The 19,613-nt window shown below is 41.5% G+C and overlaps 1 protein-coding gene across 3 annotated transcripts in view; it reads right to left on the bottom strand.

Moving 5' to 3' along the window:
* Positions 1-349: 349 nt before the first annotated feature.
* The window catches only part of phf2 (PHD finger protein 2), a 76,601-nt gene continuing 57,337 nt past the window's right edge, over positions 350-19,613 (bottom strand). For 2 of the 3 annotated variants that reach the window (XM_086116950.1, XM_086116952.1), the window contains 5 exons: positions 11,359-11,672; positions 10,457-10,552; positions 10,264-10,373; positions 9,898-10,174; positions 350-3,350 (listed from right to left, as the gene is read on the bottom strand). In XM_086116950.1, the coding sequence (XP_085973076.1) occupies positions 3,262-3,350; positions 9,898-10,174; positions 10,264-10,373; positions 10,457-10,552; positions 11,359-11,672 (886 nt within the window). In that variant the 3' untranslated portion in view covers positions 350-3,261. Of the gene's footprint in view, positions 3,351-5,596; positions 5,620-9,897; positions 10,175-10,263; positions 10,374-10,456; positions 10,553-11,358; positions 11,673-19,613 lie in introns of those variants that run through there. The other variant, XM_086116951.1, reaches the window with a different exon arrangement.

Below are 19,613 nucleotides of genomic sequence, written 5' to 3'. Positions count from 1 at the left end.
TGTGAATAGTTTGTTTATGTATGTCCTGCGATTGGCTGGCAACCGGTTCAAGGTGTCCCCCTGCCAACTGCCCGAAGGCAGCTGGGATAGGCTCCGGCACGCCCTACGACTCTTGTGAGGAAAAAGCGGATCTGAAAATGGATGGGTGGATTTTGTTGGTCAGGCAGAGCTACTAGGAATGCACAGTGATAATATTCCGAGAAAAAATTCACCTTTACTTTTGCTCCCGCAAAGGTGTCCTGCAATAGAAACCTGAGTGTCAATGATGAATTGAAGCGACAGCGACATGGCTGTAAATTGCTCCATGTAAATAAATAACAGAAAGGGAAGACCACAACAACAAACAAAGAACAAGGGACCGTGGGTGCATTTAATAGAGCAGATATAAATAGACAACGACAAAGCAACACATATTGACTATTGTACAAATTTTAAACTTGATGCGCTCACTCACTGATGGAGATTCGTCAGGCCGCATCATGCGAATAGCATTCATGACAAAAACATTGCTGCTATACCATATAGCACAAAAATGAATATGTTGACCATAACAAAATGACAATGAAGGCATTTACGTTTATATAAACTACAGTACAGTGTATTATTGCAAAATAATTATGTAGCAAAACAGGATGGAGGGTAAACACATTTGGTTTTTGATTCTGGTGTGTGTTCAAATGATTCCACTTGCAGCCCACCCAAAAACAATTTCACAAATTGACATTTTATATATATACAGTATATATATATACTGTATATATATATATATATATATATACACACACAGTATACCCTCTTCAATTGTATAAAAAGCTACAAACATTAATAAATTACATCACTGACACATAAACACTTCACAAAGTGCGAGTAAAATAGTTCTGAAACTTTTCGGATACTAGAACTAAAACGAGTGGCTGATGGTAGAAATGAAAGGTTATTCCTTTGTATAATTTGATCTCAACGACGCCATCTTTTTCTCCCAAAGAGAACCGCAATACAATTTACCTTTGTGCATGTAAGGTCTTAAAAAAACAAAAATGTATTCAACTGTTTCCCAGGCAACACCATTAATTTGCATCCACCCGGGCGCGCGCGCGCGCACACACGCACACAGTCTTAAAAAATGTATACTGTAATGTAAAATTATAGTACTCTACTATATATTTTACGTGTGCGCGTGCGTGCGCATCTTTGAATATGTATGTACTATATACGTATATGTACTATACATATAAATATTTGCATTTATTAAAAAATGTAAAAAAAAAAGAGGAAAAATACAAAAGGTAAACATTTGAAAGGTTATTTACAAAGCTACATTCTATATACTGTGAGAAGCTATAAAATTGCAGATGACTTGACAATGTTGGTGCTGCCTGTGAAAGCAAAAGATGAAGTCTCCCAATGCAGAACTGAAGTGGACCAAGCTTATCAGCAAGTATCATCTGATCCGATGGCCTTTCAACAATGTTGAACTTACTGAACTCAACTGAGAAGGCATCTTCGAATACTTTTGTGGTATTCTGTGTTAGTGAAAGAAAAACCCAAGTTGATCACTAAAATCCTTTGAAACCAACGTAATAATAAAAAATAACATAAGCTTTAATTAACCAATGAAAATCAGGCAGTTTTATGGTTCGGTAGTATATGGTCGGCACCGTACAGCCTTCTTTTCTTTTTACACATGACAGGCAAATTTCAAGAAAGAAAACCCCAGTCATCACATTTTTTCAGAAGCACTAGCTTGTCGATCGCGACAGTATTTCAGCCAAATCTGGTCTCATCATTTTCAAGTGACAGTCCGTCAATCGTGACTGTGGATTTTTCATTCTTGGCCTGTGTACAAAGGTAAGAACACTGTACCCACTGAGAAAGGCAGAGCAGTCTCAATTTATGGTCATGGCTGCTTTGCCAAAGACAGCGTGTTTTGAACCCATCCCGGTTGCAGAGAAATCTCAAGACTATGAAGACATTCTGGAACAAAAAATGGCTGCCCATTGATAGAAAGCTGGGTCGCACGTCATGGGTCATTTCAAGGAATATCACTGAACATCTGCTAAAGAGGCTTACACAAACAGCCTGGAGAGGGCACCATTCAGACCAGAGAATGTTACAGAACTTTGTTCCTGAATGGTGGGTAAAAATATCTGTGATGCTTTCATTTTTATTGACGGCTCCAGAAATCATTTGATTGCATAGACTCCATCGGGGTGTCTGTGGCTCTCTTGGCAGATCGGGTCTTCCAATGACTGAAGGGTCAGCGTTTTTATTTCCGGCTCTGAGTGTCTCCTGTCAAAGTGTACTTGGGCAAGGCACCGAACCCTAAATTGCCTCCAGGTTGTCATTGTAAATCAGTGCCTTACCTTTTTGAACAAAGGACATGATAGGTAGCAGATTGTGCCAACAAAAATTAAGTTCATGGAATTAATTTTTGGGTCCAGGTCATGTGCATCATTTTGTTTTTAAAACACCTTTGTTGGCCCACAAAAATAAAACAATGTCTGTTTTTCATTGGTTAATGTTCACTTTTTGTCAATCTATTATTACTTTGGACAGTTTTTTTGTTATTTTAGTGATTCTTGTTTTTTTTTCCTTTTAATTTCATTGACAGAGCCACACCATCAAATTTGTCAAGGTGTGTACAGTATATTACCCAATAGATAATGATCACTTTGTGCTTTTCACTATCTTAACCTGTTAAAAATTCTATCGAGTCAATACTATATAATATTGACTCTGGGAATGCTTTCCAAACTTATTTTAAAAAAGCTATAATTGCTCATGATGACTTAAACCATTCTGTGATAAGCTAAGAGCCCTTGCTGGATGGTAACAAATGAGGTCATTTTGCTCTCAACTTGAACATGAGTGTGGCAATAATAAGTTTTATCGAGTGGAAATATTTGTTAAACTCCCCAAACCCAAGGACACATATCGTTGAATTACATGCAAAGGATAATTTCTAAAATGGAATGCTTGCAATGTAGTTCATGTTTTAGTATCCTGATAACTGATATAGTAAAGTGAAGCATACGTGTTTTATTAAAAATATTTATAGCTGATTATGTACACTTTAATATCTCAAAGTTAGAAAGTGTAAGGAGAGGCAGAAATGTATTTGTGTGATGTTGGTCTTGGAAAGTGAAAAATCGATGATTTTTTCCCCCCATCTCAGCTTTTTTCTCACTGTTAAAGTGAATCAGGAAAAAAAAGAAAGTGGGACCCAGTTCATGACTTTCCAGTCTGAGAGTTTGCTGCATGCTACAGGAGGAGTTTTCCATTTCGATGGATCTTTAAAATCTTCCCAAGTCTCTGTTTTGCTGTTGCCATGCCTTTCTTTAGCCGCTTAGCTGGAAGAGAGCAAATGAGACAATCAGTTAGACAAAATGATCCATAAGCAGGTGCATGACTTGACATGGCATGAGGTTGCTGAATAAACATACGTGAAAACCTGTCTGCTTATGCTTATATCTATATCTTACTGTATATTTACACTGCATTCTATACTGCGTAGAGTTCTTTTTCTGAAATATTTATTTTTGTGCATGCAACACTTTGATTTTTCTTTTCTACCCTCCACCAGTGTGGGACAAATAAAGGTTATCTTATCCTATCTTATGACTTCTTTGAAATGTATTGAAACTCAACTCAACTGTATTTATAGAGCACTTTCAAACAGCCATCGCTGCATACAAAGTGCTGTACATGGAGCAATTAACATACACGCAACAATCAAGCCACAAATCACTAACAAAAATGGTAGAAGGCACCAAACAGTAAAACTAAGATCAGATCTGAGTCATGCTGAGTCAAATGCCAAAGAATACAAGTGAGTTTTGAGGCGGGTTTTAAAGGTGGGCAGCGAGGGGGCTTGCCGAATGTTCAGTGGGAGGTCATACCAGAGAGAGGGACCAACAATGGAAAAGGCTTGACGCCTCTGAGATTCCGCTTAGTTCTTCGTACTTCTAATAATGTCTGGTCCGCGGACCTGAGGCGCCAGGCAGGTGTGTAGGGGCGGATGAGCTCAGAGAGGTAAGGTGGCGCGACACCTTACCTCGCTGAACATCAGATAAATCAAAATAAGTGCAGAAATTGTAACAAGACCTGTGTGTGTGTGTGTGTGTGTGTGTGTGTGTGCGTGTCTATGCATCCATCCATTTTCCGATCCGCTTTATCCTCACGAGGGTCGCGGGGGTGCTAGAGCCTATCCAAGCTGTCTTCGGGCAGTAGGTGGGGGACACCCTGAACCGGTTGCCAGCCAATCGCAGGGCACACAGAGACGAACAACCATCCACGCTCACACTCACACCAAGGGACAATTTAGAGAATCTGTGTCAAACTCAGGTCCTGGAGGGCCGCTGTCCTGCAAGTTTTCCAAGTCTCCCTGTTGCAACACACCTGATTCAAATGAACAGGTTCAATGTCAGGCTTCCACAGAGCTTGCTGATGATCTGATCATTTGAATCAGGTGTGTTGCAACAGGGAGACTTGGAAAACATGCAGGACAGCGGCCCTCCAGGACCTGAGTTTGACACCCCTGATTTAGAGTGTTCCATTAACCTGCCATGGATGTTTTTGGAATGTTGGAGGAAACCGGAGTACCCGGAGAAAACCCACACAGGCACGGGGAGAACATGCAAACTCCACACAGGGAAGTTGGAGCCGGAATAGAACCCTGCACACTGTGAGGTCGACGCGCTAACCACTTGACCATTTTACTGTCTCTCATCATTGTATGAGGTAGGCATTAGCGTGAAGGATCTCGCCCAAGGACCCACACTGGATGGTGTTATGTGCTCATTTTTTGCCGCAAGCGGGATTCGAACCACCGTCTCCCGTACGACAAACCGATGCCTTACCAACTGAGCTACCCAGCCGCTTTAAGTACACACACACATATATATATTAAAAAATTCCTTGTCTCACCACCCCCGCGGGTGGTGTCCGTCCCTCATTCAGCTCGGGTCCTCTACCAGAGGCCAGGAAGCTTGAGGGTTCTGCGCAGTATCCTTGCTGTTCCCAGCACTGCACATTTCTGGACTGAGATGTCCGATGTTGTTCCCGGCATCCGTTGCAACGACTCATCTAGTTTGGGGGTGACTGCCCCGAGTGCTCCGACCACCACAGGCACGACTGTCACCTCCAGCTCTAGATATATATTTAGGTATATGATTGATTTATATATATATATATATATATATATATATATATATGTATTAGAGCTGTCAATTTAGCGCGTTATTATCGGCATTAATTTAAATCAATTTTAACGTGATTAAATTTTTTATCACGAGATTAATGTGGGAACACGTCACAGCGGATGTGACGTTGCTCTATAAATAAACCGGAAACAAAACAACAAGCGCGTTGCACAGGTCATAATTACAGGTCAGAGTTTCATAATTTGCAACTTGTTTCCTGAAGATGCTAATTTCAGTTTTTGGACGTGTAGGATTTTTATCCAATTGCTTAATATGCCATTTTCTATGAAAACTAATGCAAATCCATCTTACCATCTTAAGAGTTCCTTTTTTGGGGTTCTTTTACAAATGGGCTGTCTGTCACTCAAGCTGTCTTTACCGTTTATTCCGTTATGTTGTTGCTATAGAACAGATAGGCCTGTAAGGTTAAGTGACAGGATGAGAAGCGAATTTTGTATTCACACAATAGCAGAAAGCAAATACAACGGTGCTATTTCTGAGATATATATGAATTGGTGAATATCATGGAATGATTGCAAGCCCTTAACATTATTATAAGTGTATAAAGATGTTCAGGGATTAATGAGTAATTAGGATCATTTATGCATTTGTATTGGCCAAATTTTCAGGCCAAAATATTTAAATTGTGCAACTCACAGAATTTTTATGAATTTTGTTGTTACCATTCGGCACTTTTGTCTTTACTTTTACAATGGATGCCAAAAATTTTCAATCGCTTTTGGAGAATAGGACTTGAAGCATGGTTCTTTCAGTGTATGAGGCATACACACAAAAAACTTCGTTTGCATTAAAAAAATCAAAAGGTTTTCCAGGTGTCTTTTCCATTGCAGATCAAATTCTATAAAATTACCCACACTGTATATAAAGTTGATGGAAAAAATGTGAACCCTTTGGATGTTCTTAATTCGTGCATGGATTTGTCTCATGGTCATCTAAATCAGGAGTTCTTGACCTTTTTGACCTTGTGGCCAAACTTTTCCTGTACAAAATAACCCGAGGCACATTCAGGTAAAACAAACAATGAAGGACCAGTTCTCTTGCGAGCCATTTCACCTGACTGTGATCGAGTATCTGGACATGATCTGATTGCATTTTTTTTACATGGCTGGGCAAAATATCTGGAGTTTCCAGCATTATTTTCAATCAAGTTGATGGTTTTCCAAATTATTTGACTTCATGAAGATGTGGTGACATCTTTTTCGTGACAAGGTCATCAGAGAAACAACAGTGGGTCCATTTAGCTTCTGGCAGTGACTCAAAGTGTCGTTTGACAGTGGCATGGTCAGTCAGCAGCTTTTTTTGTAGCGATCTTGCTCCTCCTCTCTAACGACTGCTACGAAGGAGCTGTTTTTCAAAGCTGCTTGGGTTATTGTCACAATGGACTTGTTTTCTGGAGCTGAAGCCCATTTTCATTTCACTTGGAAAAAATTCAACAGACTTTCTATCAGTGTTGGATGTTTGGTTTCAGTGTGGCACCAAGTTTTGAAGGCTTTAATGTTTCTTTGGATAACATTAATCCACACTCCACACTGCGCTGTCGGTTGGCTCTGCCTCGTTACCTCATTACCGTTTACAAATGAAGTCAGGATTGCGTTTACGCAAATATTTTGCCTTTTGGTGTGGTTTGTCATCAACCTCGATTTCTAGGGGTTTTTTTCACTGTTAGGCTTCTTCTACTACTTCTATGTACAGATAAATAACAATCTGACATTTTAGCGTCAGTGACAGTAAACTGAATTGTACCTGAGCATCTCCTTGTCAACGTCTCGTTTTTATTTAATTGATAAAATATACTTGCGGCCTACAGATTTTTATGTAGCCCGAACAGTCTGTGAAAATAATCCCACACAAACAATTGTTTTCATATTTTAATTGAAAATAACAGAAACATTCAGGGAATGGAAGTGAGGGAAAAGTAAGTGAACCCTTGGATTTAAAAATGGATTGTCACTGCATTGGCAGCAATAAGCGCAACCAAACATGACCCGTAGTTGCACATCAGATGTGCACAATGATCAGGATGATGTTTGGACCATTTCTCTTGACAAAACTGTTGCAGTTTAGCAAGATTTTTACGATATCTGGTTTGAATAGCAGTCTTGAGGCCACAGCTTCTAAATCGGGTTGAGGTCAGTATTTGATACATCCATCCATCCGTCCATTTTCTGATCCGCTTTATCCTCACAAGGGTCAGGGGCATGCTAGAGCCTATCCCAGCTGTCTTCGGGCTGTAGGCAGGGACACCTTGAACCGGTTGCCACCCAATCTCAGGGCACACAGAGAAAAACAACCATCCACGCTCTCACTCACACCTAAGGACAATTTAGAGTGTTCAATCAGCCTGCCAGGCATGTTTTTGGAATGTGGGTGGAAACCGGAGCACCCGGAGAAAGCCCACGCACTGTGACGTCGACACGTCGACACCCGACCAACCGCTCTACTTACATACATACATTTGGAAAAGATTCCCAAAGTTATTTGTCTATAAATCGAGAAAGTCCAACATTGTTGCTTTTCATCCAAGGAGTGATTGTACTTTAAAGTTGACTTCAAGAACACAGCTCAAAATGCTCACTGAGGTTGAAAAAAAAGGTTTTCCCTGATGATCTGGGCCCCCCGGAACATTCCTTCACACCAACTGTGACTAATCTAGAGGTGTATATCCTTCATGACTTAAAGATGGATAGCTCATAATATAATGGCTATGACCATGGGCGTGGAGGCATTGTGGCCCTTTGAGCTATTAGTGACATTTTATCCAACTTGTTGGACTTCTGTGACAAAAGTCGAACTGAGTCGACACAGGGGTTTGTCTTGCAGGCTTTGCTCTCACTGGCCGAATATGGCCAGCAGGTTGTTAATTGGGGATGGCTCACATATGCACAGAAAATGGGCCCGTATGCTCGTTATGAAGCTGACAAGAGATTTTGCATATACGCTCAGCTCGTGCACAGAGTAAAAACATTACTGTGCATTTAGTAATGCAGTGTTTTTCAATCTTTTTCGAGCACAAGGCACATTTCTTTCATTGAAAAAAATCCCACGGCACACCACTACCTGAACATGGGGAAAAAAGCTTATTTTAACTTGTCTCGAAGCATTTGTCTTATATTGTTACTACAACTGTTTTTTTAACATTGAAAATTAACGCAATATTATAACACATTGAATAGGAATGAAAACAACATCAATCCAATATTTGGTGCATTCGTTTTAATGGCAATAAAATATAGTCAATTAGAACTTTAACTTGCTCAGGGTCGGATTTTTTTCTGTGGGACAGCGGTTCTTTTTCTCCCGGTCGTTTGCACTCTCCCGCAATATTGTACCAATCCCTTTTCCCATCTTGAGTCTTTGTATAATTCCAACATCATTCAAATGACTTTTCTGCTGAATGTGTCGGTTGAGGTTGTCCAGCTTCCATTCAGTCCGTATTTTTCCATCGGAAAATTTGCTTACAGCTTAAGCTTTGCTGCATGTTTTGCAGAGCAGACCTTTCTCACTCTAAAAAGAAAATATCTCACCCGGTTTCACTGCTTGTTCTTCTATTTGCACATACTCCGACAGCCATTCAAACTTAAAAGAACCGCAGTTCATTCTTATTTTGGTTTGCGGAGTCGACGTATCACATTCACTGCCCGGTCGTTTCGTCATGAAAAAGGATTAGCATGAGCGTCATTTATCGCCGCCGCACTGTTATTGTTATGGAGCAGAGAACATGCGCAAGTACTGTCAATGCCGTGATTGGCTGCACAGCGTCATTGCATCGTATCGTGTGATTGGCTGGACACCTGTCACTCACTGAATTCCACAGCAAATTGATACAGAAAAAAAAGTTACATATCTAATTCATATGCAGTTCGTTTACTGCGGTGGATAGGTTTTCTTGTGCGCTGAGAGTGTGCGACCAGTGCGCAGTTGCGCAGCTGAGAGGGAACATTGGTGCCGTTGCATCTCCAGTAAACGTAAATCTAAATGAATTCAGAAACTTTGCTTGTCTCGAAGCATAAGGCAATTTCCTAGCTGCTGCTGCTCCCTTCCGGTATGGAAGAGTACTATATGATTACTCTTCCAGGCGATCGACAGGCATACATATTGTATAATTTCCCATGGCACACCTGACAGCTGTGCCGCGGCACAGGATTTGAAAAACACTGTCGTAATGAATGGCCCATTGTCACTCCCAACGTGGCAGCGTCATAAGCATGTCGGCTGCATCATCGAGTCTTCCTATCTGCAGGGAGACCCCTCCATTTTCGTGAATGCCCACAAACGAGAGCAGGTAAAAAATATGGGCGGCATGAAACTAATTCGCCTGTAAAATCTCAGAAATTACTGTTTACATCACTGTTTAAGCCACAGGGTTCAAAGTGTCGAACAAAAAAAGTAGCCATTTATGGTGCGGAAAATATGTTAATTGTGTGGTGTTACTATTAAGCAAATTATTTGTTTATCACTCTTGTGATTTAGATAAAAACTATGTTTTGTGACAAATTAATGTAGAAATGTAAGAAATTCCAAAGGGTTCACGTTCTTTTTCCTCCTACTGTACATAGCACAGCCATGGAGAAAACGCCACCAGCCGCTACTGCTTTTTGGACCTGGAAATAAACCTGGCAACAGAATTTTGCACCATCATCTTGGTAAGAAGGTTCATTCTGTCACAGTCACTCACCTTTAGCTTCTGCGGAAACTCCACGATCCCCTTTTGTCATAGAGTTGATGTTAGAAGACATCGACGGTCGCCTTTGGCTGAGAAACCCCCCCGGCTTCATGGGCTGCGGCACTCGTGGCGACTTCACTGTTTCGCTGTTCAATTCATTATCTGTAAGGCTGCCGTCTTGGGAGTCCAGATTGTGATCTGTCGAGCTACTATCTTGAGAGATTTTTAGTGGCTCTTCTATCAGTGTCTTCTTTTTGACTTTCTTCTTCTTTGTTTTTTGCTGTTCTTCCTGTTGACGTGGTTTGACAATGCGGTTAACATTACTCGATTTGCTGAGCAGAATTTGAAACGACATTCATGACCCTTGAGTTTACACACCTGATGAGAAAGCTTTGCTGCAGCAGCAGCCAAGCCTGTTTCTATGGAGGCTACGCGAGCTCCTTCTCTCGCAGGCCTTTCCTGTCGAGGAACTGAAGGTCCCACACGAGCTGCGAGGAGATTGAAATAAAGACTTCAACTACAAAAGAAATATCATGCAAGTCAAATGTTACGGACCAACAGTAATCAAGACCTGTTGGGCTGTATGGAATGTCATCACTGTTTTTCCTTTTTTTGGATCTGGATTTGAAAACAGGATTATCCTCCTCAGACTCCAATGACGGATAAACTGATGAAAGATGCAACATTGGACGTTAAATCATGAGACACGACATTCAAGCAATACAATCGTTTTTACTCTTGTATATTAAAGCATTTCTCAGCCATCTCATTACCTCTGCATCCCGCATCCTAGACACATAATTTTCCCACCAGACGCACAGTTCCAAATAATGTGCGTTTTTGGGACGCAAGGAAATTTCTTAGTCCAAAAAAAACCCTATGGTAAATCTTTTTTCCAGCAACGATCCCAGTTTGACAATCGCCGCCATTGTTGTTTTGATCTCACGTTAAGTAATCTCGTATGACGAGATTTCCGCTCTCGCGAGACGAGATTGGCGAGATTGGCGAGATTGGCCTTCACCTCGTGGAAAGCAGACGATTGCAAAGGTGTGTTATGTTAAAACAAGCGTTGCAAAAGTTTATTCCGGGGATATGAACTCAAAGACTGAACTGTGGGATGAAATTAGAACCTATTTCTCAGCTAATCTTGTATGCCTGAGTTATTTACATTTTTGCAGCATTTGTTTCTAAGAAATAAACCTATTACCAATGTACAGTGTATTGTTGTTGTTATTTGTGTTATTATCATATGCAATTGACTAAGTAGATCATTTCAGAATTCGAAATTTGGGACTCTCTAAATGCATAATGGGACTCATACTTTTCTGATTAGCGAGTCCCTGGGACTCGCTAATTTTGATAAGTGAACAGTGAGAAGTTACAGCCAAAACCTTTGGCCGCAGCTGTCCGTTTTCTTTGGCACATGGTGAAATTAAAACACAAGGAGGAATATGTGTTGATTTTGATCCTTACCATAATCAGAGTCTTTAAAGCATGCATCCATGTGATCCTGGTCATCATAATCAAGACTCTCAATGGAGCAACTCTTCTGGGGTTTTTTCAAGTGTTTAGTGGACTGCTTGCTGTTGCTGTTGCGACCAATGCCGACTCCTTTACTGGTCTTCTTAGTCAGTGAGCTGTGCGTTTTCCAGATGTTCTTTGACTGACTGTTGTTTCTCGACTGATTGCTGCTCCACTGTTGCTGCAAGTTGTCTGACGACGACAAGTTGGCCATAGACAGCATGCCCTGAATGGCCTCTTGTGTGCTCGGAGATGCGGGCGGCTGACTGTAAGTAAGCCAAGGAGACATACACAACAACAACACAGCCATTAAAGAACAGTCCCACCTCCGGCAGGGATGAGAAACTTTGAGAAAGCCTTTGAATTCCTTGTAAATATCCCAACTGATGTCATTGAGCACTGTTGTAAGAGTATAGTACTGTTCAGTAAAGTTAAGGTGTACCTAAAGTTGTAGGGGAAAAACACACACACAAGGTTTTGAAAACTTTGGCGGAGTTTTGTAGTGACCAGACGCTTTATATTTCATGGAATTTTTACGTCTCGGAAAGTGATGACATACACTACATATTTTTGAAAACGGCCAATGGACTCTCCGTCGTTGGACACAACAAAGCAACAAGTAAACAAAGCAGCCAGCACATCAGACCGAGCTACATCGAGCAACACTTCACGAGCTAAGCATTAGACTGGCTATTATATTGTCAAAAACCTGCTCGATCAGACTGAGTTTAGAGGCAGCAGCGGGTGAAGACTGGGTGTTACAATGGGGGGAGCCACTGTGTGGAGGGGCAGTCCATGATGATAGACTACAGCAGGCAGCTGTAGTGGCTGCGAGCATGGCTAATCCAGAGGAGCACTACTGACCACAGAGCTGGACTGGCGCACCGCAGACCATTGTTAGGATTTAAAGTTTAGGTGCCCAATATGAGGTATGTGTAGCGCACATTATCAGTGACCTATTGCGTGCACAGATTTAAAAAATGCAATGCTTTGGTGACTGATCACCCCGTGCACGTGATTGTTTCGGGCGTTTGTGTTTCCGCAGATTGCGCTGGATCACGTGACTCGTTGACCTAATTTAGTTTTCTCACCTAAAGTGAACTCTGCGTCGCGTTTAATGTCGGTACATACAATTGAAGCGTGCGCTTTTGCACGTGGTCACAAATACTGAAAAATGAAGTGATTAATGGTGCAAGAACTCAAAAACATATTGTGAACATACAAGTGTTAGAAAAAGTTACAAACGAATAGAAAATATACACTTCATAAAGCAGATAACATGAGGGGAGAAATGAATGAATTTATGAGTGATGGTGAAAAAACAGGTGGTAAATGCTCTTGATGAATTGAAAAGGTTGTGTAACGATGCTAAAGATGGACATGATTCATTGAAAGGTTTGTTGTCTGTTGAAGAGGGTGAAAAGCAAAAAATATGGTTTAAAACCACAAGGATGCCAAAAAAAAAGACGAGCTTTTCAAATGTCACTTAACGGCTTTCTCACTCTTGTATATGTAACCAGGTGAACCATACTTAGACTTTTGTAGTGAAGGCTGCCTTGTTTAACAAATGTAGCACTGACACTTTAAGAGCCACGCTAGATGAAAACACGCGGGAACATATAGAGCGTGTGGGAATCAGACCAGGAAGTGAAGTAAGGGTGACATGTACGTGAAGGAGGGTAGTCGTTGAACTGTGCCTACTGCTTGTCCCAACTTGATACACCCATGATCATCGTTGTAACCCTGGCGATATTCAGGTAATTGGTAGCTATTTTACAATGAAGCTTGCTAGGTGTTATATTTGGACGGGTGATTAATCATTTGAATGGTATTTGTAGAGCAAAATATCGTGGTTTGGAGTTTGAAATCTGCCGCTAGTGAGTCGTGTGAACAGCTGTATAGCGTAAGTGTTTTCGCAATGTTACAAGATACAAATATGTTTTTTTTGACTGTGAAATGATATGAACTGTGTATCTGTTCTTTAGAGGGGAGATCATTTGTGTTTTTCCACGTGTTTTGTATACACCCAACATGCCGGAAAGTGTCGAGTAAGTGTGTCCTCATCACTTTGGATTGGAATGATTAGTCGGCCTGCACTTTTAAGTTTCATGGATTGTTGGGGCTTGGAAATAATGTATTTTTATTTCTCTTTCCTTATCAAGCAAGCCACTGCTGTTGTTTATTATGGTGAAATTTTCTTTAATCTGTTAGATAATTTTCTTTGATCTCTTAGATCCCTTTTCCAACTCTTTTAAAATTCAGTTAACATCTCAGTCTTTCATCGTAATGCTGAACAATTTTTCATTGTTCAGTCGGGAATAAAGCCCACCTAAAAATTATTTTGTGTCCAGTCCAGTCTTTCCAAAGACCCAGCTACATATATTAAAGCATGAATGCAAATACACATACCCACAAAAAAAAATGCAAATGAAAACGATGACAATGAGAAACCCTCTCTTGAAGAAAGCATGTTAAACATAACCAGCAAAAGCAGCCAAAAAAGGCAACATTGCTTTATCTGCCTAAGCTCAAGGCAGCAGCAGAAAGGACCGGACTGGAAAGAAGTTTGCCTAGTGACCGATAGCCAGTCGTTTATCCTGAAACTCCCAAAACCTCCATCCATCCAACGTCTCTCTCAACAGGGACGAACCCGAAATCCTCCAAACCCTGGCGAAACTGCACCAACGTGGTTGCCGCATCACTTTCACTTGGTGCCCCAGCCACTGTGGTATCCCAGGGAACGAACTAGCCAACCAAGCCGCCAAGGAAGGCATGACGACCCTTGAGCAGGCCGAAGTCAACATCCACTATGACACTGCCAAGGCAGCCATCAGACGAGCTACCAAAGGCCCCCCCATCCAACACGTTAGGTTGAGGCAGGTGTACGGGGAGAGAGGAGAGAAGGTATCGACCAATAGAGAAGCAGTATTATCAAGACCGGAGCAAACGACCTTAAGCCGACTTCGCAGCGGACACCACACGGAGCTGAAATATTGGCTCCACAAAATCGTACGAGCAGAGGACACTGTCTGCAGAAAATGCGGATTTGGGGACGAAACAGCCGAACACGTGATGCAGAGCTGCGCAAGCATTCACAGGACAACCGAGAAAGTGCCATCAGATATCCTGACCTCCGACCCGGGACTGGCCCTCAAACTCTGGGAAAGATGGAAAGCCCGACCTGACTGCCCAGACGTCACGAAACCCGGGGACCCGGGGAGACAATCAAGATAACAGAGCTGATTCGTGTGCAACACAAACAAACAAGCAGCAGCAGAAAGAGTTGCAGTGCTGGTTCGTATGAAAGTATTAAAAGAGTGACAGACACGCTGTGGAAGAAAAAGAAGCAAAACTAAGGAGTACAAGTGAGATGCTTGATTTGGAGGCTCAACTGCCAGCATTTGAAACAAGATTGGGCATTGTAAATGAATGAAGACTGTCGTTCATTCATTCATTCATCTTCCGAACCACTTTGTCCTCACTAGGGTCGCGGGGGGTGCTGAAGCCTATCCCAGCTGTCTTCGGGCAATAGGCGGGAACAACCTGAACCGGTTGCCAGCCAATTGCAGACAGTTTGTATTATTTGGGGCAATTCACCTGAGGCCAACCTCACGAATGGTGCAGAGTTGTCAACACATGGCTTCAAATTGTGGCTGTGCTGTTGCAAAAGGTTTTGCTGCAGGATCATTTTGGAAATCCTGACAAAACTGCCGCTCCATAAATCAGTAAGGCTCTGTTATGGCAAACAATACGAGCAGAAGACACAGATGCACTTCATAACTTTGCCCTATTTCTGCTCGGCCTCTCTGTCATATCATGGGAGAGTTGGAGTATGTGCAGGAACAGGATATGCCTGTGAATGTGAGGGCAACCGTGGCTATGTTGTGCTATAACTTCGAGAATGCCGATAAGGCTCACAACATTATGGAGTTCACACGATACAGAGCTGGTTTTGTTGGTACAATTCATAGAATGAATGGCATGTAAGAATTCTTCCAGAACCATTCTTTGGCAATCTGCATTGCTCGAGCCCTAACTCAACACCATTAAGTCGAGGCAAGTCAGTGACGGGCAACAGACTGAGGGAGAATGCAGTGGCTAGCATTGTGACTGCGTTAAGCAGCAACGCTCATTCAAAGTTAATGAAACTGGTCGCTGCATTTGCTGCTCAATTGAACAATTGCTGGAAAACTGTAAGCAGTTTCGAAAGAAGAAACACATGGACTAAGTGTTTCGAATTGAAGTAAAGGGGAGAATGTTTGGGCTGCCTTTGTCAAGGCCATATTAGCCGTGACCATGGTGCAAGATTGAAATGTGAAATTCGCAAGCAAAACCAACCAACAGCGGAACACATAAATTGACAGAAAACTACTCCACGAAACACCAGAGCTCATTCCCATTTCCCACACAACTTGAGGACATACAGTATATACAATACTTTGGGTTCATAGTCATAACGGCCCTCTGAAGGAAACCATAACGATGATGTTGCCCGTGACAAAAATGAGTTTGACACCCCCTGATGTACAGTATTACTTGTTTTGCTTTCATGTGGAGGTTCACCTTTGTGGTGCGAACAACGGTTTTTGCGGCTGGCTCACCGCTAAAACTCATTTGCTGTTAGACATTGGCCCAATGCATGCAGGAGGGTCTCCGGTGAGATGTATAGCTCAGTGTCACTGTGCCACGGCTTTGACAGTACTTCATAATATGTCCGAAACAGGTACGTAGTGGAAAAAAAAAGAATGGACTGCGGACGACTGCCCTAGAGCAGGGTTCCCCAAACGCCGGTCCGCAGGGCATTTGGTACCGGGCCGCACAGAAAGAATTTACCTTAATTCCGTTTTATTTATTTCGGATTACGAAAGATGTTTTATTTTGAAAAATTACCGGATTCTCCGTTACATCCGTCTGTGTCAGGCTTGACACACGTCAAGCCACGCTTCTGCGTCACGTGACCGATTACGCTAAAAACACAATGAGTAAAAAAACTGCTGGAGATTGCAAATGACGGCGACCTTAAAAGTACGTTCGAGCCAACTGGATTAAAGTTATGGCTGAATATTCTGAGATCGCCACAATAGCACTGTTGTTATTTCAGACATGCTACCTGTGTGAGGCGGGGTTTCCTCAAGTCAAAGTTAATAAAATGTTGCTCCTGACTTCAACAACAGAACGTCGTCATGAAATAATGTTCAATCGCTAATTAAGGTCGCCCAAAATCCCCCCCAATAACCCAACAACAAAAATCGACTTAATTGCGCTGACTGTTGCCAGCTTTTAGTGGTAAAATCAAAATGTTCCGATTAGGTTTAGGGTATGACTCAAAAAAACGTTTTTGTATGTCTTGCGCAGTTACATATGCTACCTATTTTTTTTGAAACTTTCAACCACGGGGCACTACAAAGACATTTTTCAGAAACTGCACAATAACCGTTGAAAATATCAATGTTGTGTTGGGCCTGATGTGTGTACACATTCATGAGTTTTCACCCGGCTTTAGACCCTCAAAAATAGCATGATATTTCTTTGCAAATGGCGCGTCGCCACTGCAATGAAATAAAAAGCTTTCATTAACTTTTCACCTTAAACATGTTTAGATGAAACACCCAAAGTTTGAATACGATCAGATGGATTCTCTTGGGGGAGTTTGTGAAAATATGTCCTTTTAAAAGTCAAGAATTATGCCCAATTTCAAAATAAAGTCAAAATGCTGGACTTCCTGTTAGCTTAGCAGATGGCGCCAAAAAACTTTTTAGTCGGAGTTGGACTCTTAAATATGCCTCTGAATTTTCACAAATCTAGGTGAAACATATAGCCAGGAATACTTTTATATACATTTTGTAGGGTGCGCTTTTAATGAAAATTACAGAAGAAATAAGAAAAATGTTTAAATTCATGCCAGATCTGATATGTGTCTAAAGTCTAATGAGTTGTCATCCATGTTTAAACTTTCAAAAAGAACATTATATTTCTCCGTAAATGGTGCATTGCCGTCACATCAGTGTGCAATGGATTCAAAGGCTTTAATAACTTCAAATCTCAAACCTCTATTGAAACAGGCAGAGTGTGAAGACCATCGGAAAAATTCTCTAGGAGGGTTTGTTAAAATACGACCTCTATACAAGGCCAAAAAATGGCAACAAATCCCAAAGTAAATCAAAATGATGGACTTCTTGATTGGTTTAGCATATGGCTCTGAAAGACGTGGGCTGGTACATATGCATCCCAATTTTGGTGGATCCACTAGTGGTGAAACGTAAAACCCAGGATGCTTCATTAAGAAGGAATTATGAAATGGAAAATGTGATTCCCTGTCCTTGTCATAATAGTTTATTAAAAACTGTCCCTTGTACCCGCTGTTGAAATGGTAGAGCCAAAGTTTGAAGTCAATTGGGTTAATCGTCTAGGAAAAGGGGGCAAAAGTATGACCACATTTAAAATGCAAAAATGGGCCAAAATCTGTATTAAAAATAGCTCAGTTCCTGTACATTTTAGGGTTTAGCAACCTTAGTTTTTTTTTTGTCTATCTTGAGGTGCTACTCCACGTACCTACCGATTTTCATAGCCAAAGATCAAACGCACTGGGACAGTGCTCTGTTAAACATCTGTAGAAAGCCGTGCCCTTGTGTATTTTCATGATCACAAGGCACACTTAAAAGTCTTAAACTTCCTCCAAAATGGACAGGGCGCCTTATATGTGCACCGACTTCCAAAATCTGTGAAGGTTATGTGACTTTGATGAGCGCTTTGCTTGATTGACTGATGTTGTGCGGACACACTGGTTATAGAGAGGAAAGGCGGACATGACTGAGGACAGCACGTGGACCTGAAAGGGGGAAGAGTGCGCATGAAAGAGGACGCTAAAGGCACGCTCCCAGTAGGGAATGGTGCCGTTATGTGTGTTATGTGCAAAACAACATCAATTTGGCGAAGGGCACCTGAAGCACCGTTTAAACTGCAAACTATCGGTTACGCGGAAGAACATGGGAATCAGCTGCGAGAGAATTCAAGATCAATGAATCCATAGTGCTACTTTCGATTTATTAAACGGCACCGCCTATCCATCCGGGGAAAAGAATATCGTGGTGCAGCAACATCCGGCAGACTACAACGAAAAGCTGACCAACAACGGGGCCGCATGAGGTCGGCTTTTCCTATTGTGCTTGGTTTCCATGGTAATGCACAGAAACTGCCACCTATGGTGATTTTTAAGAGGAAGATGTTGCCTAAAGAAAAGTTTCCAGCCGGAGTCATCATTAAGGCCAATCAAAAGGGCTGGATGGACCAGGACGAAATGAGAGAGTGGCTGAGTGAAGTGTAGGTAAAGAGGCCGGGTGGTTTTTTTCCCCCCACGCATCACTGTCCCTGTTGTCACTGCGCACCTCGTTTATTTTTTTTTTTTTTGGGGGGGTAATCTTGTCTAGCAGTCAAATTTGTCATCAGTTCCAATGTGTATGCAAAGCTTAGTGAGCTTTTGCTCATGTTTAGGCTCTCAAAAATGTGATTCATTGTGCAGAAGAATAGTAATTTATACAGACACCATAGAGGCCATCATGACATCATAATGTAGATAAATCGAGTTCAAAGGAATGCAATGCTTTTGCTTGGAATTTTAGTTCTTGCCATTACTTCGTATTTGGGACAATGAAACATTCATAAAAACTCACTAAACTTTGCACAGTCATCGGCCTGCGTGAAATAATTGATATTTTAAAGTTGTCATAAACGAGGAAAACAAAATGGCTCTGTCAATTGCGGCCATGATCTAAACTGAACAGGAAGTGAGCTGTGAATTTTTGAATGTCGATTTTTGCAGATTTACAGGGGTTATAGTTTTGCAACTTGTCCTAAAGGATTCATTTAATTGACTACAGTTTTTGAAATACTGTATGACGAGGATGGATCATTAAAATGTAAATGTCATTCGTCACAAAAAATCCCCTGCACGTGCCCCCCCCCCAAAAAAAACCCGAACACCACAGTTTGTTGTTTTATCATATACTGTAAATTTCATCCATTACACGAAGTAGCCTGACTTTAGATGTAGTTGCATGTATCCAACATTGTTTTGGTTGTGTGAACTTTGACATTTAAAAGGAAAAAGAAAAACAGGTCTTGCCATATTGTAAATAGAATTTACACAAGTACATCTGAGATGAAAGAGGTATGTAGGTGTAAAAGAGGTATAATTCGAACAACTTCAA

Source organism: Hippocampus guttulatus, chromosome 8 (genome assembly GCF_054856545.1).
Source record: "Hippocampus guttulatus isolate MCC_2025c chromosome 8, RoL_Hgut_1.0, whole genome shotgun sequence".
Lineage (NCBI taxonomy): Eukaryota > Metazoa > Chordata > Actinopteri > Syngnathiformes > Syngnathidae > Hippocampus > Hippocampus guttulatus.
Note: the sequence above shows the minus strand (reverse complement) of the source record. Positions and strands in the feature narration are given on the sequence as shown.